Consider the following 26,370-nt stretch of genomic DNA (forward strand, 5'->3'; position numbering starts at 1 on the left):
GAGGAAGCGATCAGCATCCAACGGCCTAAATTAGGTACTCATGTCATGATTATGTCAGTAGAATAAAACTTTCGGCACAAGAATAATCTGTTTTGAAATAAACAAACTCCAACTGAAAAACATTAGAAGCCAAGTGGTGTGCCCACCTTTCCTGGAATATATCCTATGTTTATCTCATATAGACTGTTAATACAAAAATGATGCAGTTAACCAAAGAGCAACCTAATATCTTCATCAGTATCTGAAATATACAGTCACTGGTTAGTTTTTTGTTTGATTAATGCTATTATGCAATATAAATGACCTTAATAATTACCAGTTTACTTGAAATATTTCGTTATGTGCACTGTGTTCTCAGCAACTTAACAAAATGTCGAATGTTAAGTGTATTGGAGGAGGCAGGTTTTTAATTGAGTCACAAATAACTGTACATAAGGTAAATGATGAGAAGTTAAGATTTAAATAGCAGGTGTTCGCACCCTGTGGAGTAAGTATTTTATAGACTATTTGCATTTAGAATCACCGGGCAGATTTGTGAAAAAGACTCCCAAGACCTACTGAAAACCTACTGCGCATCAGTCTATGCGGATGAGGCCCTGCATTTTTCACAATCATCCAGGTGATTCTAATCACATTAAAACTTGAAAACCACTGCTCTAGGACTAGGGGCAGAACGAGATGACATATTTTGTAGTTGGAATGCTCAAAATGTAAACATGTTCCCAAGGAGAATGTTAACAAATGTTAAAAATTCTTCATGTTTTATCTTCTCTGTTGGATTACACTAAACTCTGAATAAAGGCATGTGTCTTTTTGTGATTAATTAATTAACTGGTTGACTGGCTCATTTTGCATTCATTTAACAAGTTACTGGGTATCATTTACGAGCTTGGCACTATCCCGATGTAGACCTTTTCTTGTTATGGATAAGACAGCAATTAAAAGGTTTCAAAGATACTCCTCACCATATTTTTTACTTGAAAGATGTTCACTAGTTCTCCCTTGGATATTGTTGCTCTTCAGAATAAAGTAAGGTCCTTTCCAGTACCTATAGATTTTAACAATTTCTTTTTTTTTTTTTAATTTTTTTTTAAGATTTTTTAAATTTATTTATTTGAGACAGAGAGAATGAGAGAGAGAGAGCACATGAGAGGGGGGAGGGTCTGAGGGAGAAGCAGACTCCCTGCCGAGCCGGGAGCCCGATGCGGGACTCGATCCAGGGACTCCAGGATCGTGACCTGAGCCGAAGGCAGTCGCTTAACCAACTGAGCCACCCAGGCGCCCGATTTTAACAATTTCTTAAAATAATCACTGAAAATAAAACTGCTGCTTGGAAATTACAAAAAGGTATCCCAAAGTCACAAAATGGAATTTTAAAAGCCTCATTTCAGTGACCAGTATTTAAGAGCTTTGCTCCTCTTTAGAGAATACCATAAATACTGAATTTTACAGTATAGAAAGTACGCAGCTACAGTCTCCTAAAAGGTATCCAACAAACAATGGATAATAGGGATACTGATACAAAGTTTATGTGTGTGTTTTACATCTATATATTTAAATAAAATGTGTAATATATATTTGTATATTGAAATTAATGCAATATATTTAAATAGATTTATTTAAATATTACATTTAAATAAAATTTTCAATAGCTTATGGCTGGCATGAAAAGCACAAAGACAACCTAAATGTCCCTTAGAATGTCCTAACTGGATGCGATCTTATGGATTATCTCGTTCAATCCCCTGATTTTATATGTGTGGAATATGAAGCTCAGAAAAGATGAGAAACTTGACCCAAGGCTACTCACCTAAATTAGCAAAATCGCTATTCTTGGGTTCCTGTTGTTGGATTTAACATTTTTTGTAGCCTCACGTCGGGTGCTGTAAATATGTGTCAGTTCTTCCAAACAGAAGAACTAGAACTCTGATAATCTATGGTATTTTTAATTTCCTTATGGTCTAACAATGTGAAGCAAAAAGAGAGAAAGAAGTGGCAAGAACAGCTGGCCAATATTTAAACTAATGTAAGCTTTTTTTCACCTTAAAAGGAACTCAAAATTCAAACATGTACTTCAGAGTTCCACGAGGAAAAACTATAGATTTAAACCTAAATAACTAAGCATGTGGCCAATCGGCAAGTACATGTGTGCACTTACTGCCACGTCATTTAGATCCTTGGGTGCCGTGCACTTGGTGCCAGGGGAAATAGGCTGGAGAGAGGAGTGTCTAAAATCTCAGTGCCGAGCAGAAAGCCACGCCCCTGAGCCTCGGCGATATGCTAACAGATTGTAACTGTGACACTGGAGCAGATCCTCTTAGCCAGAAGAAGATAGGAAGCTGCCCTCCCACTGTCAAGCATTTAGATAAGAGGAATTCAGGTTGAGAGGAAATGAGAGTCATGTAGCAGTAGCCACTTGTGAGACCAGCAGCAGAAGAAAATACACAAGGTAGCTTCTCACCAAAAAAAAAAAAAAAAAAAAAAAAAAAAAAAAAAAACCCCAAGCAAAAAAAAAAATAAACATTTTAATTAAACACTATACAAAATACAACCGATTACAGACTACCTAAAACTGTGGGAGGGTTAGTTTATAAGAGTTCTGACCACACAGCTCAGCCTTTAAAGAGATTTCAATAGAGATTTTTAAGTTTCCTAAATATCATCTCCTCCTAATAACTAATTCATTAACGTTCATCCCAGATTGCCTGTTGGGTTCCCTTCAATCCACAATTATGCATTAGGAACCCAGGGTATGATTCGGAAAGATCAGGGCAGGAGGAAGATGATTCACATGTTAAGCTTCCGGTAATTTTTAAATATTTACAATTTCCTAAATTTCCTCCTAATTTATCTGCAAACAGCATCAGTTTACTAGTGAGCAAGTGCAACTGCACAGTGACAAACCACCCGCAAGGCCAAGTGTATCTCTAGCACTCAGCGGTCCTTAGTCCACAGGGGCTGTGCAACCAGGTCTCAAAGTCCTTTCTGAGTTCTCCGTATGGTCCTCTCTTCATTAGCAGCTTTTTTCAAAATATTCATGAAAGGTAAGAACTAAGTCTAAACAAACAAACAACTCTAAAGAATATACAGGAGCCAGAATCTCTTGCTTCCTCTCTGTACTATCACCTGTATGGGAATGAGTTATACAATGTTTAAAAGCGGAGTTCTACTTCATACCCAACTGGAACAGAGATCCTTTCTATGACCCATAGAACATATGGCACATAGTTGTGCCTCAACTTTTCCCCTAAATTTATTGCCCTGTAAGATGGAGTTAATGATAGTATCTTCCTCAGAAGATTGTTTTGAAGGTGAACTATGTGATGCATGTGATGGGTTGATGCCACGTTTGGTAGATAGTAAATACCCCATAAATACCAACTATTGTTACTACCATCAAAAAAGTGGTGGCAGTTATAACTACGCTGAAATCTTGAGATCCTCTCTGCAGTGCATGTAGTGAAACCCCATAAACAAGAAACTGGTGCTTATTAAATGAATTCCTGCTCCACTGATAAATTATTAGTGTCAATTATGCTCACACAACAGCCTTATTTTGCCTCTTTCTCAGTAATTAACAACACTCAAAACTTCTCAGCCCTAAGTATTGCCTCATCCTAACCAGGGAAAAGAAGAATCATTTTGTTCCTTAGTTGGACAAGAATGCCAGGCTTTAGAGCTTCACTGTACAGGGATGTTGCCATTTTTTTCTTCATTCTGGAGCTTACCAAATCCATTAATTTATAGCCATGCTGAAATTCTGAACAACCACTTCAATGTAAGAATTACATCTTTCATTTCTTTCTCATGCTGAAATAGCAAAGCACATACATCTGATCATCCTTGACTCTGAGACTTAGAGCATGATGCAATTTCCAATTTAAAAACTTTTTTATCAGAGCACACTTCACAAGCGAAGCTGCCTTGCTATTCCAACCAAAATACAGTGAGGTCTGCGAGGAAACTTGCAGTAATAAATTTTAAAATGCTTGATACCTAGTCACTGAGCAAACCGTTGTGAGAACAAGTGTCAGGGGAGGAAGAGAATTTATTCTTAATAGAAGTAATACCAACGATGAACATTTAGGGAGCATGTGCTGTGTGCCAGACACTGGCCTAACTCTTTGAGGAAAGTGTCGTTATTACGTCCACTTTAAAGATGAGGAACCTGAGACATAACGAGGTGAACAGGCAGTCCGACCCCAGGTTCAAGTTCTTATCCACTGTCATACGTAGAGATGCTGTGGCTTTTATACACATTCCATTCAAACACAGCATACCTCAATTCTTGCAAAATGCTCCAAACACTAAACCAAAATCTCTGCTTCGATTTTTTTTTAACCTTTATGGCCATGGAAGAAGCAAACACACTTCGAAAATCAGAATGGAGTCCATAAAGAAACCAAGATCTATAAAGAACTTCTCAAACTCAACACCCAAAAAACAAATAATCAAGTCAAAAAATGGGCAGAAGACATGAGCAGACACTTCTCCGAAGAAGACAAACAAATGGCTAACAGACACATGAAAAAATGTTCATCATCATTAGCCATCAGGGAAATTCAAATCAAAACCACACTGAGATACCACCTTACACCAGTTAGAATGGCAAAAATGGACAGGGAAAGAAACAACAAATGTTGGAGAGGTTGTGGAGAAAGGGGAACCCTCTTACACTGTTGGTGGGAATGCAAGTTTGTACAGCCACTTTGAAAAACAGTGTGGAGGTTCCTCAAAAAATTAAAAATAGAGCTACCCTATGGCCCAGCAATTGCACTCCTAGGTATTTACCCCAAAGACACAGATGTAGTGAAAAGAAGGGCCATATGCACCCCAGTGTTCATAGCAGCAATGTCTGCAATAGCCAAACTGTGGAAAGAGCCGACATGCCCTTCAACAGATGAATGGATAAAGAAGATGTGGTCCATATATACAATGGAATATTATTCAGTCGTCAGAAAGGATGAATACCCAACTTTTACATCAACATGGATGGGACTGGAGGAGATTATGCTAAGCGAAATAAGTCAAGCAGAGAAAGTCAATTATCATATGGTTTCACTTATTTGTGGAACATAAGGAATAGCATGGAGGACATTAGGAGAAGGAAGGGAAAAATGAGGAGGGGGGGAATTGGAGGGAGAGATGAGCCATGAGAGACTATGGACCTGAGAAACAAACAGGGTTTTAGAGGGGAGGGGGTGGGGGGATGGGTTAGCCCAGTGATGGGTATTAAGGAGGGCACATACTGCATGGAGCACTGGGTGTTATAGGAAAACAATGGATCATGGATCACCACATCAAAAACTAATGATGTATGGTGACTAACATAACATAATAAAATTTAAAAAAAGAAACCAACTAATCATTCCTACCTCAAGTCTGTCTGTCCGCATTAATTTCTGTGCGGCAGCTGCAGCAGCCGCAGGTACAGGGACCCCAGGATTCCCTGTAACCAACATTGGTGCGGTCGGCAAGATCTCTGCTGGAACCAGGCTCGGGGACACAGGTCCCAGGTAGGGATTAAAGGCTGCTGATGCATTGGTGGCTAAGCTTGGTGCAACTGAAAACATTGGCTGAAAAAGAAAATAAAAAGCAAAATTTAATCTACAGGTCTTGGCCCGAATTTGATATCCCACATTACATATCGATCCTTCATCCATCCACCCATCCATAATCCATTCTTCCTTCCCTCCCCTCCCTCCTTTCATTTAACTCTGTTTCTTTACTCCCACTACGGATAAGAATGTTTCTTAAATAAGCAGTCATCCAGTCAATGTTTTTCTAAAATATAATAGGTGATTAACCCATTAAATTTCTGCTGGGATTTTGAAACTTGGGTGTCTATAATACTTGTAATTTCTTTTTGAATAATAGATCAGTTATTCAATGCAGTAATTTCTTGTGGTCACCTCATCTCCATTTTTGTCCTGATTTAATCCTAGAAACTTGTCTAAGAAATAATTTTATAATTGCTATGTCAGATGAACTTGAAAGATCTGTTTACAACAGTTAATGGGTTGCAAGTATCCTATTATCTGGAATAAATAAAGCAGAACTCCCAGCAGATAACAAAGTTTCACAGTCAATATAAACTGTGAATAAATCTCATGGGATATGTGAAAGATGATGATGACACAATTTCTTTTGAACACATAAGGTAAAGTATTTGGCATATTCACTTGTATGTTTTTCTGGAGAAACTATAAATATTCCACCAGCTTATCACACACTTGTGAAATATTTAACAAAGAATTTACCTTACTAGGAAGAAACCATTCTGAATGTGAAGTCTGAGACAGAAAGCTAAACAAATGCTACATGATTTTTCAAGGAAATACACAAGGTAGCACTGACTAAAATATCACAAGATAGAATTTCTGCCAGAAATGCTTTCATGGATATAGGAGGGTGGTTTCTATTTGTGATATGACAATTTGCATATCAGGAAATATATCTGTTCTTGAGTAGAATTAAATAATTTACCTGAAAGCTACTTTAATGATTTGCTTTTCCAGTTTTTTAAAGCATAATGTAGCACAACAATTTTCCACCTTATGGGTGGTGTATTTTTAACTTCCTGATTCAATGGGGTTTCAATTCTTGAAGTTTAATATTTTGTGTAATAATAATGTTTGTCTCCAAAACTCAGAAACTCATGGACAAAATGGATCCTGTTCTTTAAAGGACTTCTTAACAATTAATTTTCTTTACCCTACGGTAAGGAACAGAATCGCAGAAATTTTTTAAAATGAAGGGAATGTTAGAATGTAGCTAATTGTTCCCTCTTATAGAAATAAGAAGTTAGATGAACACTGAGTTTACACAGAATTCAAGAGAGCTTTGGAATAAAGTTCAATGCAATTGAGATGTAAAACTAATTCTTGTAGCTCAAAAGAAATGTTTTTAAAAAATAAAATATGTCCTTATTTAGTCTGGCCCTGACTTATCCTGTATTTAGAAGAGTACAATGGAATTCAAGTGTTCTTTTTCTTGGGGCAGTGGTTCTCAAGTACGTACGGGTGATTTTGCCTTGTAGGGCACATTTGGCAATGTCTGGAGACATTTCTGATTGTCACAGCTTGGGGGTGCTGTTGCATCTAATGCGTAGAGGCCAGGGATGCTGCTAGGTGGCCTGCAACACACAGGACAGCCCCTCACACCAAAGAATTATCCAGCCCCAAATGTCAATAGTGTTTAGGTTGAAAATCCCTGTCCTAAGGGATGCACTCGTCTTTTGACTTCACAAACTGTTTTAGGACAAAATCTTTGCAGCTAGTGTATACATTCTTACTAAGAAGACCATGGAAAATAGAAATATTTCATACATAATTTGATTCACTTGGGAGAAGAAACAATAACACCGTACATTCCACTGGGATTTTCAAGTTATAATTATGCCTCCAGACGTGCTGGTTTGAATGCCATGGTTAGCTACCCTGCCAGGTCGATGGCTCCTGCCTGATGAAGTGGCCTCAAGCAATACCTCTGATCCACACCCCCATCCCTGCCCAAAACACTGACAACCGGAAACTACCTGAGTGCTCCAGATATAAACAATCCATAATCGGTCAGAAACTGGGGCCCAGAGCAATCTCTGTCCATCAACAGTTACTTGAATAGCAGCTGACCTTATGCTGCCCCACTGTCTAATGGCTGCTAAGGCATTACCTTGGCAAGGGTTGACCTGTATGGTGAATCCATGTTGAACTTGGACTTCTATTCAGAAATATTCAGGTCGAACATACACTGTTACATACTGTCAAATATAAAATGTGCAATTCCAACCAGACCAGCACTCTAATTTTCTATATTAGGTATTTAAAAATTATAAGAAATTTAGCATAAAAGACCAGAAGACCAGTTTAAAATATGGAGAACACAGCCAGTCCATATCATTCCTCTTCATATTCTATTGCTATGAATTAACATGGATTTCCAGGTAGTGGATTTTTAATATACTCTGGAAAGGTACTGAGATGTTTATGTCATTGTACATTATTTAGAAGCAGAGGTCAAATTTACAAACGTATTTGGAGGCAAGAAAATCATTCTTTTTTTTTTTTTTCCTAAGGAAAGCATTCTTATTTTAAGAAAATAAGACCCAGTGACCAATAAAATGCAGCTCTGTTAAATCTCAGTGAATAAACTTATAATCCATGATGCATATAATGCAGCAGTTGCATGTCACAAATAAAAGAATACTTCTCCTAAATAAAAATATTGATCTCACTAACTGGCAACAATTTTCCTGCTGGATTGTTTCTACAGAGGTGTCACATGAATTGATTTTCTGACTTAATGGAGCAGAGCAAATTCAAATCTGAAAAATTTTAGGGCACCATCCCCAAGTAAAATCTAGCAGCTTGAAAAATCTAAAACATCAACTATTCAGCAAGCATTCTCTCCAATTGTTCTCTCTCCAGATAAGTGAAGCTATTTGCTAAACCAGCAGAGAATCAATAATAATAGCTCTATACTTTGAAACTTGATTCCAAAAGCTGCTCCCAGAAAGTGCAACATTCCTTCCTTTATTTAGAGGTTTTGTAAATTTGTTACATTCCTTCTTCAAAGAGCACCTTGTTGGAGGTAGGTCACCGCGTGGCCCCATCAGTGCCCTAATCGGATTAGAGAGGCACTTGAACTTCTGCGCTGCCAAGTCTCCTTTCCGAAAGCCATCCTGCAGAGGGTTTCGGCAGAATCGCAAGGACGGACATTAATGCTATGGTATTATCAAATGCATCCTATTTTCTCTGAGGTATCCACAGGATAACATATAACTATGTAATTGGCATATTTGATACTGACTACATCCTTGTAATAATGATTTACAGATATCTTTGTTCCTGGAAGGCATAAGGAAGGTTGGCTATGATTGCCTTTTGCCAGTGAACACCCTCAGCGGAGAAAAACAAATTGCAACCCTACTAATGCTCGTGCATTTATGGGCTAATCACTTGTTTGTTGTAAATCAGACATTTGATTCCATTGAAGTAATCAGGCTTTATTAGAAATTAAAATGATATTCAATTTCACATGACCCTAGTTAAATGTGTGCAAACATGATTATTACTATAATTCCTTCTATTTATTGTGTGCCAGGCATTGTGCTAAGTGCTTTACCTACGTTACTGTATTTAATGCACGTAACAGTAAAATGTAAACTCCATGGGCAAATAAAGCCAAAAACTCCATTGTTTCTGTTTTGAGTTGGGGGGGCAGATATCTGTATCGTTCACTGCTAAATCCCCAAGATCTAGCTAGATGCCTAGCACATAGTAAGTACTCAATAAATATACACTGAATAAGTGAGTGAATGAAGGAATGTGTGGATGAATTACAGTCTTGTCAGGTGGGTTTTATTAGTCCCTCCCATTTTGCCGACAGGGTAAAGGGCTCACATAGATTACGTATCCATCATCACAAAGGAGAGCATGAAAGACTTAGGATCTGGACACAGGTGTGTCTGGTTCCAGGTGATCCTGAAACCAGTGATTCTCGGGGCTGGCTGGCCATTAGAATCCTCCAGAGAACTTCAACCCCTGAACACCCTGGCTCTCCCCACTCATCACAATCCCGTCAGTACTATTTAAAACTCTCCTGGGACATTCCCCTTCTATACATTACGTGGTCTTCTACTATTGAAGAACAGAAACAGGTTCCGATTTTGGATTGTATGTGAGGTCTCCAAGGAGACATGTTTCCTCACAGTTTTCTTCTCAACAATGCTTTTCCCTCTACATGGAAGGTTGTTCCTGCCCAGCCCTCCTGTTTAATTCTAATCACGCTTCTCGAATCACGACTCTCTCTTCAAGTTTCCCCTGATCCGCCCACATCTCCAACTACGAAGAGGTTTTTTCCTACCCTCTGTTACCATAGAACTCCTCACCACTCGAATTTGGCATTGATCACCACATGTGTTTACTTAACCCTCTCTCCTCCTCAAACTAGACTGCAGGCATCCGAGTGTGTCTTCTGCACACTTCCTTCACCCTGCACGGAGCCTGCGGCTGCCATCGACACACCCCCTCTGCACATACTTCTTTCATGGCGGTATTAATGCATTTGCTGTGTTTCTCCAGCACACAAACTCACTAGCAAATGCATTAAATATTTTCTAGTATAGCTATGTGAATGTTAAAAAAAAAAAGTGATTTAATGTTACTTCCTTTCCACTTGACAATGTAATCATTAATTGATCTAGGATGCTTGTTTGAAAAGTATAATTTCTTTTAGTTTTGTTTTGCAGTTTTTTTAAAATACTGAGCTTTCTAAGTTTCAGTACTGTGGTATTACCATGCTGTAATGTTGCAAATATCATAGGGGCCCTAACTTATTTTAATACATTATGTGAAACAGTGTTTGTGATTTTTTTAAAAAATGGAGTATATGTAATAAATAGTATCTAATCAGTATTTGATACGATTTATGGAATACAATTTTTTCAGATTTTTCTAGATTTTACCTTTGTGCATGTGCGTGTGTGTGTGTGTGTGTGTGTTTGTAAAGGTTGAACCTGCAAGTAGTAAAAAAATAAAGCTTTTTTTGTTCCTTGACAGCACATAATCAAGGTGTAAAAAGCCATGTTTCTGGGTACACACAACCCTATATAGGAGTGAGAGAAGTCCCTGTAAACAATTATTTTGAATATTAAACAGCCAAAGATTAAGGGGTGTTCCCAACAAATTCACATTATAATCTCTTTTTTTTTTTTTCCCCTAAGAGTATAGCATATGACTCTAATAAAATAAGAAATACTATTTTAAAGTCTGCTTCTAGACCGACTTGTTGACTGGGCAAATCACAATGACCACCTGGCTTTATTTTTAATCTCACCTTACCACTTCAATCTAGCTTTACTGAAGTAACAAACATTTACATAAAGAAGACTCACTTCTGGCCCAGCGAGTAAAAAGGTATCAACACATATGGCCTGGTCCCTAAGATTCGGGCCTGTCTGCAAGCTGCTCGAGGAAGCACCGGCCGGCTCCTTGACTGAAACAGGCACTAGATGGAGCACGGATGACAGCCGTGGTGGCCACATTTTACTGGAAATGCTTTCTCAGAAGTGGCCTTATCTCAATCACTAGGTTGGGAAACCTGGAGGGTAAAGCACTAAAAACCAATTTAAGAATTCTAGGTGTTCCTGGAAATGTGACATATGGTGACTTCAAAGCTTTCAGCACTCAGCCACCAACAACCGTGAGGTGGGAACACCAGGGCAGCAAAAGTGAGGCGATGGGGACAGCAAGAGAGCTCCCAAGACTTTTTAGCTAAGTCCGGTAACTTTGCATTTCTTTATCCCTAGGCTACTTCAAATTCATGAAATGCACAGGAATTCAACTTGAGTTATGTACCTCAAGGCAGCTAGGTGTGTGTGTGTACCTTAAGGGGAGCAGCCCTCAGACATTACCGATGGCCAAGGCTAAGCTTTGGGAGAGCAGGGAAAAGGCACAGGAGTGGAGTGGAAGTGCAGAGCTCAGACACAGCTCTTCATAACCATTCCTTATGCAGAGCTCTTCAAGGGCAATGACAAAAGCCTGGAATCGACGGAACTGCTGAAGACATCTTTCTGGGATGGATCAAAGAAATACACCAGATGCTTCCAAGTTGTGAGCCACAAGATACGGTCTTTTTTTGGTTAGGTTGCTTAGTTTTCTGGTTGGATTATCTCTGCATCAGAGAGTACATAGCAATGTAATAATTTTTTTTTTTAAAGTAGTACTTAGAAAAAATCCAAATATTTAATTTTTTACATTTGGATAATCAAATACTATAGGTCTTCCATTTCTCTTCAAAGATCACATAATAAAGAGAAATACGATCTTTTTACATTTTTCTTAGGGGCTTAGGAATGATAATAGAATTAATGCCAGTTACTTAATAATTTCTTATGCAAATTTCAGGGAGTAGACACACAGGTAAATTCAATTACTTATTTTCAACTACTTATTTTCTCATCTTATGAAACAGAAATAATTATGAAATTGTTAGGAACTTGCAGATAATAATATATTTGAAACTTATCACTATATGTTAATGAAGGTCAGAGATTTTAAATGAACCAACGAAGGACCCAGAGCTGGTTGGTGGCAAATCTCCAATTAGTGTTTCTACAGCCTGAATGCTAGCACCTGAACAGCTTGGGTTAAAATCTTGGCCCTACTAAGCACTAGCTATGTACCTTGGGCAAATTACTTAACCTTTCCAAACCTCTTGTGTCTTTATGAGGGTTGCTGGAATGGTGGGGGTTGGGAAGGATGGGGTGGCTGGGTGATAGACATCGGGGAGGGTATGTGCTATGGTGAGCGTTGTGAATTGTGTAAGACTGATGAATCACAGACCTGTACCTCTCAAACAAATAATATATTATATGTTAAAAAAAAAAAAAAAGGAAGAAGATAGCAGGAAGGGAAAAATGAAGGGAGGGAAATCGGAGGGGGAGACGAACCATGAGAGACTACGGACTCTGAGAAACAAACTGAGGGTTCTAGAGGGGAGGGGGGTGGGGGGGTGGGTTAGCCTGGTGATGGGTATTAAAGAGGGCACGTACTGCATGGAGCACTGGGTGTGATATGCAAACAATGAATCATGGAACACTACATCAAAAACTAATGATGCAATGTATGGTGATTAACATAACATAATAAATAAATAAATAAATAAAATAAAATACCTCTAAAGTTGAGAAAATATCATCTACTTTATAGGACGGCTGTGAGGATTTATGATACAAAAAGTAGTGAGTGCAGGAAATGCCCTTAGAGTGTTGTATCTGCCCCCCAAATGGAAGTCCTCTTTCTGCCTCTTGGCTTGTTGCATTTCATAACAACAGAATAAAGTATACGAAAACAGGAAGCTCTCCTATAAACCCCTGCATTCCCCAAGTCACCTCAGTGTCATCTTCTCAAGACCTTAAATTGAGAGACTCAGTCTCTCAAAATTTCTGAAAAGATGAAAACCCAACTGAGTGGCAGAGCTGCTACTGGTCTCACCGGTACCTGGTCTCACTGGTCTACCTGGTCTCACCGGTACCCTCATCGAGCCCCAGGCTGCCCCTGCTAATAGTGGGCTAGTATATATCCAGCCGTAGGCCCCATTCTATGCTGCGGGCTCTAGGATGGGGCTTGTACTCTGGTTCCTGCTGCCGATTCCTTTGGAATCACAGGGCCAGGTAAACTACCACAAACCTCTGCCTGTCTTCCTTGTATCCAAGAAACTCCTTACTTCATTCTTTGACTCATCAAGTAATTTTTGATCTCGCTATATGCCAGGCACAATAGGAGAGGCTTCCAGATTTGATTAGAACTTCCCTGCTCCTTCTCCCTCTTCGCGTTCCCTCAGCTACGGTTTAATGGGCCAAACTGGTTCGCCCTAAAAAAATAAGAGGCTTCACCTACTTGACTACAAACCCTGAAACTGCTCAGATACTCCTACCGCTCCTGATATTATGGATCTGCTCACAGTATCACCTCCTTTGATAGAACCCCTGCCTGGGCTGGATTCAAGCGTGTGCTGTGTCTTCGAACGCTAATATCTATACCAGTGGCCATGTTCTTTGAGTGGCAACCATGTTCTGCATTGGTCACCTGGCAGCTTCCAGCCTTGTTATAATCCCTATTTGTTGACCCAGAATTCAAATTCCAGTGAGCAGCTGGTTATGACCATCTCATTTATTTCTGAATCTCTGTATGTTTACTCTCATCAGCAGGGCTGACTACACAAAGGATCTAAAAGTCTCAGGTGGGGTTCTGAAGACAAATTTCCTGGATTAAAGCCTTCTCTACAGTCATTAAAGCCTCAAATGTTTTAAAATTGAATAATTAAAATGACTTCTATACTTATTACAAAAATGTCACCCTGAACCGAGTATATTTTTAGACTATGATCTCAGGATGCCTTTAGTAGAAGGATAATTCTGCATTCAAATCTAGTCATACCAGGGAAAATTAACATAAAGCCCAAATGTGCTCACAACTAATAAAAATAAATGTTTTGTCTAAGCAGAGAATTTTCCAACAAAAACACCAGGACATGTGATTTGTCTGCTGGTTTCAGAAATTGTGATTTCGTGCACACCACAAATTTGTTACTGTATTTTACAGACATGAGCATAAATGTTGTTTACAGTCTGTCCCAGGATGACCCCTATGATGACCCTGGAATGGCCCTGAGAGTAAAGCTCAAGGACTAAGTCAGGAGATGGGCCAAGACTTCACAGTGAGGAGCTCAATGCCGTGACCAGCACTGTTTCCGGCAGTATAGGAATTACACCTGCTGACCAGAGGTGCTTCCGGTCACTGAGAGGGTAGAGCCTGATGGTTAGCAGCCTTTAAATGTTTAAGTGGAACAAAGTATCTCACATCAAGGAGAAATCTTAGATCAGCTAAAGTAGTAGCCACCCCAAGGATTTATCAGATCTCTCTGAAACTGTGTGAGAGGGCCAGCTGTGAAAGACACCTCTTGTCCTGTATTTTATGCTAGGGAGAATGACTGTAACTTTTTTTTTTAACCACATGGAAATCTTCATGCTATCCCAATGCAGATATAATACTAGCAGATGCCACAAAAATAAATTTAAGATACCATATTTTTAACTGAGCCCCCAATAATGGAAAAAAATATATCAGGTTAAAACAGACACAGAATTATAATATTCTCTCACCTCAACTGTATAGTACTGATAATTGGTATCACTGCCGATGTGATATGGAGATCCCTCCCACCTCGAAATGCAATCCCCCCCTCTTTTTTGGAATGATTGGTGCATTAAGTTCTAAGAGAGAATAATAATTACATTGAGTTCAGGTGTTAAAATGTATTAGGAAAAAAATTAGTTAGCACACATGCTACAGTCAGCATATCAGAAAAATGTGGGTCTTCACATTCCCACAACCCCATAACAGTGCATATAAGTTACTGACATAAATTACTGACAGATATATTCTGATCATTACGAATTTTAACATGCATTTAAATACATAATTACTATATCACAATCAACATCAGAATAACCTTTTGTAATCTACAATTACTTATGATAGTAATCTTACATTTTTATGAATAAATGTGAGTAAAGGTTATTAAAGTCATTTATCATATATACACTCCCCCAAACTCCAAATAAATAAATAAATATATGTGCTCAGAATCAAAAGTTATTCACATACACTGCTCAGTAAACATTAAATCTCTATGACCACCTACAGTTTAAAGTATTTAGCTCTTTGCTTCAAAGCCCTGGGAGTTTCTGCCTCTCCTGATTAGTTCTCTTTTAATGCATGATATTGACTCACCACTGTCAAAATTTGGCTAGCATTTGTAACAACAAAATAATTTCACTTTGACTTTGAAAGAATAACAAAGGCTCCTTTTCAATAAAGAAAATGATGCAAACAGATTCTCTTCAAGGAAGCAGGAAAGGAAAAATTTTTCTCAAAACTAAAGATGATCTATACCAAATTTTAAAAATATTATTACCATTAAAGGAGTCTGAAAATGCACATGGACTATATTGATCAGTTTGATGACCACTTTAACTCCTGCAAATCACAGGATTTCATGTGAAGAGAATTTTAGGGGGAGAACACGCCATAAGTAAACTTCCACATGATTTAGCGAGAAGATGAGTATCTTCACAGTGTGAAAACTGTTTCAGGCTTTGCTTGGTAATTTTGTTAGAAAATGCTAGACACCTGATACTGTTACCTATGTTCACTTAATCGAGTGCACTCATTACTTTCATACTGAAACTAAGCACTTGGAATTACAAACTTGATGAATGAGGACTGAAAACGTGCTTACCACGGGTTGTAATGGGGCACCGGGCATCATGGCATTGGCTAGTTGCATTTGCTGGGCCAACATGGCCATGTTCTTCTGCTGAATCAAGTTATTGCGCCCATTTATCTCCAACTGCGTTTTTAAGTGTGGGGGTGGATGAAGATATTTGCAGTTCTCCCTGGAGCAACGACCCTAAAAAAAACAAAAGCAGAAAATACCATTTAAAATACCATTAGACCAGCAAATCTTAAAAAATAAAAATCATGCAAACCTACCACCTGGATCTACCATGGGTTTCTAACACACTGTATTGTCCATATCCATTTATCATACATTTAGAATAAGTAATGAATTCACCCAAAAGCATTATCAAAATGAGGTGTTAAGACATTTGAGAAAGTCTTAAAGCTTAAAGAAGTTCCCTTCTTTTAATATTAGCACTAATATTTCTAGGTCCAAGTTTAAAAATCTACAAACTGCCAGGGTAAGATTAAAATAAAGAATATGAAATGAAGAATAATATTAGCTCCTTCCAAATCTCCTGGTTAACTTTAATGAACCCAAGAGAAACATGAAGTTTTAGCATCTATTTTTACTTGTATTGAGTTCTAAGGAAATGAACTTAAGAGGATTCAAGGCACACTGTGTCTTCAGTTAAGCACCTTTACGAGTATCTCATAACAAAATTAAATTACTACTAAGCTTTACAAACCCATATATTAAGAAATTTGCAGGCGAAAAAAAGAAAATGCCCATATGTTCCCACTGTACATAGAGATTAGTAAGTATAATGAAACACTGGTGGAAAACGTAGCCTTTAACCTTTCAAAGATAAATCTAGTCTCCATTGCCCAAGAGCTATAAAACAATAGAAAATAGACATATATACCCTTCAAAAGATTTATAATGTAAAATGGAGAAACAAAATATTAGAAAAAAGTAAGAAATGTGAATATACCCTTCCTTTCGGGACATTTCTTTTCATCAAAAATATGTATTAAAGTCTGTAATATGAAATAGTGTATAAGGGATTTATTTCATATTATTTCAATTCTATCATCCCACTGTTTCCATATTATTTCAATATGTTCTCAAGTCTTTATAATGAAAGGTCTTATCAATTATTACCTTGACAACTTCTTTCACCAATAAATCTAATTAGAACTGTTTGGGAGGGTCAAAGAAAGATTCAATTGAAGCCATCAACCACTTTTCCTGAGCTTTCTTTGATTTTTCTAAGAAAAATCCATTTGCCATCATTTGACCTTATACTGTAAACTGATGCAGCATAGCTTGAGTTTGTGACAAAAATCTTGTCACAATCCTAATTTGAAAGATCTATTTCTGGCTTGTTTTGATTCAGTTTTTTAGGAATAAGTTTCTGCAGAGGGCTAATATCATAGGATACTGCCTTTCATTTTAGCAAGCTTTATGTAATAAAGCATCACCAATAATGTTTTAAATCAGAAGGTGGCAGAAGACAGTAGTTGATACCAAGAAACTGTCAGGTCCCAAGACCTAGGGTAGAGGCCTAGGTCTCCCATCAGCAGCAGGAACTGCATACAAAACTAACTTTTTTGTCTCAGGCCTTTTATGCATTTCAAAAATGCTATAAAACCTACACCATACGTTTCTTACGAAGATCAGAGGAGATAATGTATATGTCACGCCCTTGGCCCTGCACGGCACTCTGTGAGCAAGGTAAAGGTCAGGAGCTGCTATTTGCCACCACCCCCACCCCCTTTAATCATATACCCAACAAAAGAAAAACAAAATATCACCATGAAGGTAATTTTTATAATATCTCTTAGTTATGCCTATTGATATGTTCACAAAGTAACATTTATATATTTATGACTTATTCCACAGGAAATCATGCTTGGTATCTGTTGAGATCATGAGCATGTTATTAGCTTGAAAGCATCCGGATGAAAAGCAACTTTTACCCAAAAACAACACTTAGAGTCACAGGAGAAACCACAGAGAACGCCTGGCCAACATAAATAACCTCATGGCTAACATGTGGTACGATCTCAGGGCTACCCAGTTGAGGTGTCCTAGAGAAAACCTGCTTTCTCTCAGGACAAAGAACAATTTGGCTCTAAGAGAAATTCTGGTTCTCAGTATCGCCACATTATTTTTCATACTAATACTGGATCTATTTAAGTGAAAATAGGCAAGATTATATCCACCCCGAGGGTTCGGTTACTGTCAATTCACTCAGATCAGTTTCTATAGCTCCATAAATAGCACAGAGATAGCCCTAGGCCTTGAACTAGGCCTGGCCAACACTAACACTGATCTTCCTAAGCTCTTCATCCCAGTGCCTCCCGACACACAAACCACTCAGCCCCTCCTCCCTATTAACACAGCTCAGATTGAAATAATGGAGACAAATCATATTGCCCTATATACATTCTGTGTCAGATCATGTCAAACCTTTCAAGAGAAGCTTACACCTTTGGTTTTCATTTTTTAATTTATACTTACTCAGGAAAAATGCCATTCTAATTTCTTACATATGCTACCTTTCTATACACAGCTTGATTTGACTGCACTGAAACTTCACTTTCAAAAGCTATGTTCCTAAGAATCAACTGAGGATATTCGGTGAAAAAGTATGCAGATGAGCAGGCCTCTTCCACAGTCTGTGGTGGTAGCTCTGGGGGAGCCCAGAGATCTGCATTTTAATAGTATTCCACATTATTGCTATATCAGGCAAAAAAAAACACTGCAAAAACACAATTCTGCAAAGCACTGCTGTGAATTTTCCATTGACATGTGTGGGAAAAAAACCAGAGTAGCCTCTGCAACTGACGTTAGATAAACTCAGCTTCCTAGGGAGTTCAAAACGTGTTTAATGCTGGCTATGCTGCTGAATAATTGTGGTTTGACAAATAAAAAGGTCAAGAAAAAGTCAGAATAAACATCCTCTTCTAGAGGACTGCCTAAAACTCTGGAGAAAATCCACCAGGATACCTTTTGTTGAGTTAAGGTGAACGTGCCCACTGGTACTCTCCATGTTCGTCCACAGTCTACACCTGAGGTCCCAGCACCATACCTCAATACGCATTTGCAAAATGAATGAATGAACACTTCTTAATAATTCCTTAAAGATGAATTCTACTCTAACTCTGTTCTGGAGACAATGAAACTAATAGAATGAAAACTCTCAATACCAAACTTTGATTCTGAGCTGTACTAACTTACGTTTTTATTCAGAGGCCAGTAATTTGAACACCCGATAAAGCTTGCCATAATAAAGGGAGGAAAGGTAACAGAAGGTTCATAAGTTTCACCAGGGATGAAACTAGATTTGTGTAGAGATGTGATGTATTTGGTGTCCTAAAATCTATACAGTCATAATACATTCCAAAAATCTAAGTACAGAAATTCAGTCAGATCTAGCGCTCACGTATGCAAATTGTATAAAGGAACTATATTCTAAATCATCCAGAGATATCACCTCCAAGATACAATAAATTGGGCTGCTAGAAGTAATGCTAAAACAGAAAGTAGTTTTTATTCCGTTTTGATTGCTCTATGCCGTTCTACCTGTTGCCATATAATCGTACATTCTATATAACATGGCTTGGTTCGAATTGCAGAATAGCAGCTTTGTTATTTCCTTACTGTGTGACCCTGTAGGAGTTAAATTCTCTGAGTGGCCATACCTTTTCGGTAGAAAAGCAGCACCACCACTGATTTCACTCGTGATGTATAAGGGTTGAGCAAGACAGTGCGCCAACTTCATTCATGGCTCCTGATATAACAGGTTCTCAATAAGCTAATAATAAACAGCAGTTGCTTAATTTAGCACTGTATCAGTTAAAAGTACTAAAAAAAATACAAAAAGGAAACCTGTGACAATGCATGTCAATCATTAATAATATAAGCTTGGCCCTTAATCATCATTCTGCATTTGCCACATCCACTACGGAAAATGCCATTCTAATACATTTCTTATAGTGTTATATTGCTGTCGTTTGCTTTTGTTGATTGTACTGACATTTACTGTCAGTGAGCTAGCCAGCTGACTAGCAGGCTACTCTATAGGGTCTATACCATAAATACCTTCGATGCCACTCAAAATGGCATTTTATAGGTTAACTGAACACAGAATTCAAAGACATCATTGTAATGTACATACTATATTTTTTAGGGAATGGAGGAAGTTCAGTAAAGTATCAATTCAGACTAAGTCCATTTTTCTCCAATATTTTTTCTACCTTACTTTAAAAGTAATCTTTCCAAAAAAGTCAAAATTTTCCCCTTATAGTCTTAAAAGCCTGTATGAGACCAATCATGGTCATTCAAGAGATCAACTCATCAAGTCTTTAATTTCTGAAGTTATAAACTGTTCAACTGTGAATTTAAGGATTTTTCTCATCAGCTTTTGAAATGCGTACGAGTTCGTAATTATAACAAAGGAAAATGTATGTTTAGATTAACTGTGTGAGCTTCAAAATAATTTTTAAACATCTTAGTTTAATAAAGTGCACTTTTTAAAATTTATTTTAAAATATTTTATTTATTTATTTGAGAGAGAGAGAGGGAGAAAACGAGCAGAGGGAAGGGACAGAGGGAGAGGAAGAAGCAGGCTCCCCACTAAGCAGGGAGCCCTACATGGGGCTTGATGCCAGCGTCCTGCAATCATGACCTGAGCCAAAGGCAGATGCGTAACCGACTGAGCCACCCGGGTGCCCCAGTGAAGTGTACTTTTAAATAATTAATAGTATGAGCATATAAAGTGCATATCTAAAAATTGTGTGTATGTATATACAGTATATGATGTATATAGTGAGATATAAATTGTAGAATAAAGATAAAACTGAATAGAACTACAGATGGCAATTTAGAGTATAAAAATGGTTTCTGAGCTATTTTTAGTATTTATTTAAGATCAAAAATGAAACACCTTCCTTAGAAATCGGTGAAACCTAATAAACTAAAAATTCAAAATTCTATTTGGAAATCAGACAAACTGAACTGTTTATAATTTTTCTACCTAAAATAAAAGGCATACTGTGATTATGAGGTCAGAATATAAAAAGACATCTTATTAAGCTGCCAAATGGTAACTATGTGGTAGAATTAAAATTATTCGGTCATATTTGGGTAAACTCTGGAAATAAAGGGGCAATGAAAAAAATTATAAGGGTACCAGCTTATACTCATAAGTCGTTTCCAACTTTCAATGGAAATACTGGTTTTCAGGAAAAACTGTTCAAACTGCAACAATTTTTTCAATTGTTAAAACAAAACCAGTATTTCCTTTGGGACAACTGAGATATACAAATGTTTTTGAAGCACTTTCTGGAGATACTCATTGCTCAGATATTGGCCAGAAACTCTGGCAAAGGAATTTGGTAGCTTCCTATTGAAAATTCTTACTATTTTTTTTTCAGCTAAGATGATAGAAATATCTCACAAAAATTTTGCCAAAGGGGAAAAAAAATTGGCAGTCAGGAAATATTGTTTCATGCATTTCCAAAAATGTTTCTTACAGTTCTACCATGCTAATTTATAATTATCAATTCTAATACAAGGTGAACAAATTTACATACACAATATTTTAAAATCACAAGCATCTAGTGGTAGGAAATTTATGGCAGTTTAAAATGTGATTAACTTTTAGAAAAAATTATATGCATGCACACTCATATACACTCACTGTTTTGTTTTCATTTAGGTGGACAGGAGTTTGATTAACTCTAGAAATTACAGTTTATTGGCTTGCAAATATTGGAAATAAATTAACTGTACCTAACACACAGGATATTGTTGCTTTTAAATGTATGTTTCTTTACAATCTGTTTCCATAAAAGACTTGCTCCAGCTTACAAGAACAAACGCATCCTAAAAGGAAGCTCAAGCTTTCTCAATCTCAACACTATTGACATTTTGGGCCATAGAGGCTTTGCTGTGGAGCTAGCTGTTCTGTGCACTATAGGATGTTTAGCAGCATGCCTGGCTCACTAAATGCCTGCAGTACTCCTGTCCTCAGTTATGACAATGAAAATTGTCTCTAGGTATTGCCAAACCTCTCTAGGGGTGAGGGGGAGGCAAAATAATCTCCAGTTGGGAGTCAACCACTGCTTTAAACCTAACGGAATTTAATAGGGGCTGTATTAATCTGCTTTGGTTGCCACAACAAAATACCACAGATTGAGTGTTTTAAACAACAGGAATTTATTTCCTCACAGTTTCTGGTAAGAGTGCTTTCTGGCTTGTAGACAGTTACCTTCTTGCTATTCCTCAGACAGCCTTTCCTTGGTGCATGCACGAGGAGAGAAAGTTTGTTCCCTGGTGTCTCTTATAAGGACACTAATCCTATCAGATCAAGGTCCCACTCTTGTGACTTTAATCTTAATTATTTCCTTAGAAGCCCCATCTTCAAATACAGCCATACAGGAAACAAGGCTTCAACATAAGAATTTTAGGGGGAAGCAAACATTCAGTCCATAAAAGGGGCACGCAATTAAAAACTGCCAACCCAAAGTTATTTGTAATTAGCTTTAAGTATTTTCATACTACATTTAAATGTCTGTCAATTTCCTCGAACATAAGATAATAGATTTGTCCTATAAAACCTGACTCAAAAAGAGTGGGTGGTTGACCAGTTATTCCTTCTAATTTTGTCGAATTCTAATAGCTATGGCTTCTAAAAATTTTTAAGGTATGAACATGTGAATTTCAATGTTTGTTGATTTTTCTCTAATTTGAAATTAAAACAAATAAAGGCTGTGGTATGTAAAAAAGCAAATAATTAAATTCCAAAATCATATTAATAGCTCCATTCACCTGTTAACTAGAATACTGGCTATGCTGACTTTAAGGGTAAGTAACATTTTCTTGGTTTTACTTCCCTACAGAAAGTTTTTTTCAGGATAACTAAACATGAGACATATAGCCCCTACTTTGGAGAAGAAGCTGCTGAGAAAGGTAAATTAAGTAGCCAGAGAACCCAGAAAAATAACAAACAACTTCTGACCACCACCTGAAATTCCTGTGGACCCACTGCATAATGTTGTTTTTAGTCATATGCAAATGTATACATATATATGTAAATAATTATACACACACACACACACACACATATTCACCCAAGTTATGTACCTATTTCTAAGAGCAGCATAAGTATTACAAACTTAGATTCTGTTCATGTTACAAATTTAAGAAACCTAGAATATAAGACTTAAAATTTACATTTCATGTTTTATTTGGAAAAACACATAAGGACTTATAGAAAGCTCCAGAATAAAACCCCAAAGAACACTGAACTATCATTTGGTATAAATCCCTAATATAGTTGAACAGATATTTTCATTTTTTTTCTTAGAAAATCTCCATGGAGATTTCACTGATTTTATGTTATTGTTTTGTTTTGATGTGTTTTATAAAGTGTATTATACTATATTGTGTGTGTGTGTGTGTATATATATATATATATATAGTATATATACTCTTAATAAGCCAATACCATGTATTTACTATATTTTAGTATAATATAGTAAATATATAATATTTACATGTTAACAATAATTTTTCTATTTTCATTTTATTCTCAAATATTATAGCCCTTTAACTCAGATAACAAAATGGGAATTTTGTTGTTGTTGTTGTTGTTTTTGCACCCTGTACCTATTTCAGAGTTTTACCATGTGGAAAGATAAATATTCTTTACACCAAACACTACTTTTCCTGTTTTAATTTCCTCATTGGACTTTCAAGCCACACCAGGAACAAAGGTTTAGCATTCCTACAGAACATGAAGAAAGGAGTCAATTCTCCTTTTATTTTGGTGGGCATTTAATAATCTCTAGGCTTCTAAATTTAACATGAAGTAAATACAGTAACACTAATCAATATTTAAAGCTTAACTTTTTAGGTGTAAATCACTATATGTTCATTCAATCAACATATGGCCAAATGCTTAGAGCTCAGAGGTCAACACAAGAGCTGGGAACATTTTCTATCAATGAGAGAAAAAAGCAGACATTTATGAATGTATTTTTATTGAAATAGTCTCAATTTCTTAAATTATTTTACCTGAGATTCAAAATATTTTTGAATGAAACACAATAGAAGGCCAATTTAGATTTTTCCCTTTCTTGATCCCATAAAAAGTTCATATTCACACATACACTATGGCTTAACAATGACAGAGACTGAGAGGAAAAGAAAGAAAAATACAAACCCAGGTACCTACACACAATCTGTTGAGTTCAAATTTGTAATTTTACCAATGCCTGAAGGAATGTAACAGACTCTGTTTCACTCGGGTTAAATATTTTCTCGTCAGAGTCTAATGTGATCTCAACCCAGCAATTTTAGGTTTCAACGTTTCTAGCTAGTATTCAAAGGCTGTTCTAGGCACTATTTCATAGAACATTCCTAAGTGTGATGATGAAGATTCTTGGACATTAAAACCAATGGTGACATTTACAATATCCCAAAATATCCTCAATGCTGACGCAAACTCAACGTACTCTAACTCAAACATCGGGATACTATGACTTTTTTCCCAGAGAACTTAGGAGCTTTAATTGCACAACTCCCATTAATCATCTTGAACATGGCATAACTGAAACTCTACACATCTCAAGAAGTATTATGTAAGGCATGAGAGTCTGAGGAGGTGGGGAAAGGAAAAAAGGCAACAAATCACACACATTCTTGTGACAAAAATACCACTCCTTTCTCCAGCAGCTTTTGTCTGTGAGAGATCACATATACATACAACTGTGACCGCAACAGTTACATCAACACACAGCTTTAGCTGACAGTCATCTGAAGAAATTTTAGTCTCTTCAGTGAGGGCCCACAAGGATCTTATGTTAAGAAATGTTTGTGATGGGATGCTGTAAGAAGAAATGGGCTCACCTTTTAGTTACACCCACCCGTGGCCTCTCCTCTACCCCGCAAAATCCCACAGAAGTGTGTAGCCTACTGTATGAAGTTAAGTGAAGGGTTTAATTGGCACCTACTGTCTGTCCCTATTCCACAGTCTTCCTCCGTTCCCAACATGGGTCTGGCCAACATCCCTGAGTCAAACCAGAGTCTCCATGACCTTGTGGAAGTCCAGTGACATTTGGTAGGTGCCAACATCATTAAACAGTCCAACATTTCTTGGCTGCTTTTTTATGGCATCATAAAATTGGAAATGCCAGGTCACTATGTTTCTATTATTTTTTCAATTGCCTCATTATTTTTTCGGTACAGCAACTGTCAGACTTCTAAACTGTTTGTAGCAGAAACACTTCTGAAGTTTTATGGCATCCAAATCAGACACTCTTCGATCTTGGCTAATAATTAAAAACCCTAGCATTGACATAATAAAATTTAGTGCTCTATTTGTAGCACATGCCTTCCAATTGAGAAATACAAAATGTTTTAGAAATAGTACCCAATTCATCATCATACCATTATTAGGTGGATTACCACATGACTATATCTGTTATATTTCTAAGGATTTCCTGAGGGTAAAAAGAAGGTAAATGTCTCAAGTCAATTGCATTTAATTTTTTTCCTTAACAATCTTTTGGAAGACTTGTTTAAACAGTCCTTTACAGTTCTAGTGCATTGGCAATGCAAAAGCCCTCCATCTTTAAATACCCCTCCAAAGGTATGTGGGGAGGAGATGGTGGGGGTGTGGGGAAGGGGCTGCTTGTCCAAGGGCACATAACCAAATGAAGGCAGTCTAACTACAGAGCTGGCACTGTTCACCACCATGCCAGAGAGATTCATTCGTGCTGATGATCACTTTTACATCATGTATGTATGTTTTTCTAATCATTACTCACACTAAAACATAGATGACTCTAACCAGAATAGGTCAGAGCCAAATTAATGCTTCCATCTCTGTTGAGGTCTACAAAGGAAAAAATGTTTCACAATATAACAACTGATTTTGGAGAAGACTAACCCACATGGTATTTCCAAAGTGTAATGGAAAGCATTAGATTCTTTTATAAATTTCAGTTTATCTGTCACTTATTTTTTCCTTCAGCAGGACTTATACTATAGGGTCAACAGCAGAAAATAACTGAACACCAGACAAGTTAAAATTCTGCTTCACGCTACCCATTTCAACAAGACACCTAGCGAGGCAAGAGGTTCTTGGATTATCTATGGATTCCCCTGACTGACCTCTGTGATTTGGTTATATCACAAATGGATTTTTGGATATAACAATGGATATACCAATGGATAATGGATATATCACATATACAGAAAAGATGACTTTATATAGAAAAAAAGAATATATATATTCTTTATATATATATATTTACTGACTTATATAAGTGTATATATAAATATATATGTATATATAAATGTATATTTATATAAACATACATAAATGTGTATCTATATTCTTTATATATATAAAATGAAAAATAGAAGTTAGTGATATAGAGAGGATGGCCGGTTTTAAGGAATAAGTCTTTTATTCAGCAATATAAAATAAACTAAAGAAAATCAAAGAGGTAAAACATCTTGGTGCAGTTTAATAACACTATCACCTTGTATTTATATGAGGCATTTGCTATGTTCATACCTTCTAGATACACATACCTACAAATA

General features: G+C 37.1%; 1 protein-coding gene across 13 annotated transcripts in view; it reads right to left on the reverse strand.

The window, feature by feature from the left end:
• Nucleotides 1-26,370, reverse strand: part of MBNL1 (muscleblind like splicing regulator 1) — a 181,563-nt gene that overhangs the window by 27,036 nt on the left and 128,157 nt on the right. For 10 of the 13 annotated variants that reach the window (XM_044920250.1, XM_021685934.2, XM_044920246.1 and 7 more), the window contains 2 exons: nt 15,805-15,975; nt 5,376-5,576 (listed from right to left, as the gene is read on the reverse strand). In XM_044920250.1, the coding sequence (XP_044776185.1) occupies nt 5,376-5,576; nt 15,805-15,873 (270 nt within the window). In that variant the 5' untranslated portion in view covers nt 15,874-15,975. Of the gene's footprint in view, nt 1-5,375; nt 5,577-7,671; nt 7,708-8,579; nt 8,634-14,665; nt 14,697-15,804; nt 15,976-26,370 lie in introns of those variants that run through there. The other 3 variants (XM_044920260.1, XM_044920267.1, XM_044920254.1) reach the window with 3 other exon arrangements.

This window comes from Neomonachus schauinslandi, chromosome 1 (genome assembly GCF_002201575.2).
Source record: "Neomonachus schauinslandi chromosome 1, ASM220157v2, whole genome shotgun sequence".
Taxonomy (NCBI): Eukaryota; Metazoa; Chordata; class Mammalia; order Carnivora; family Phocidae; genus Neomonachus; species Neomonachus schauinslandi.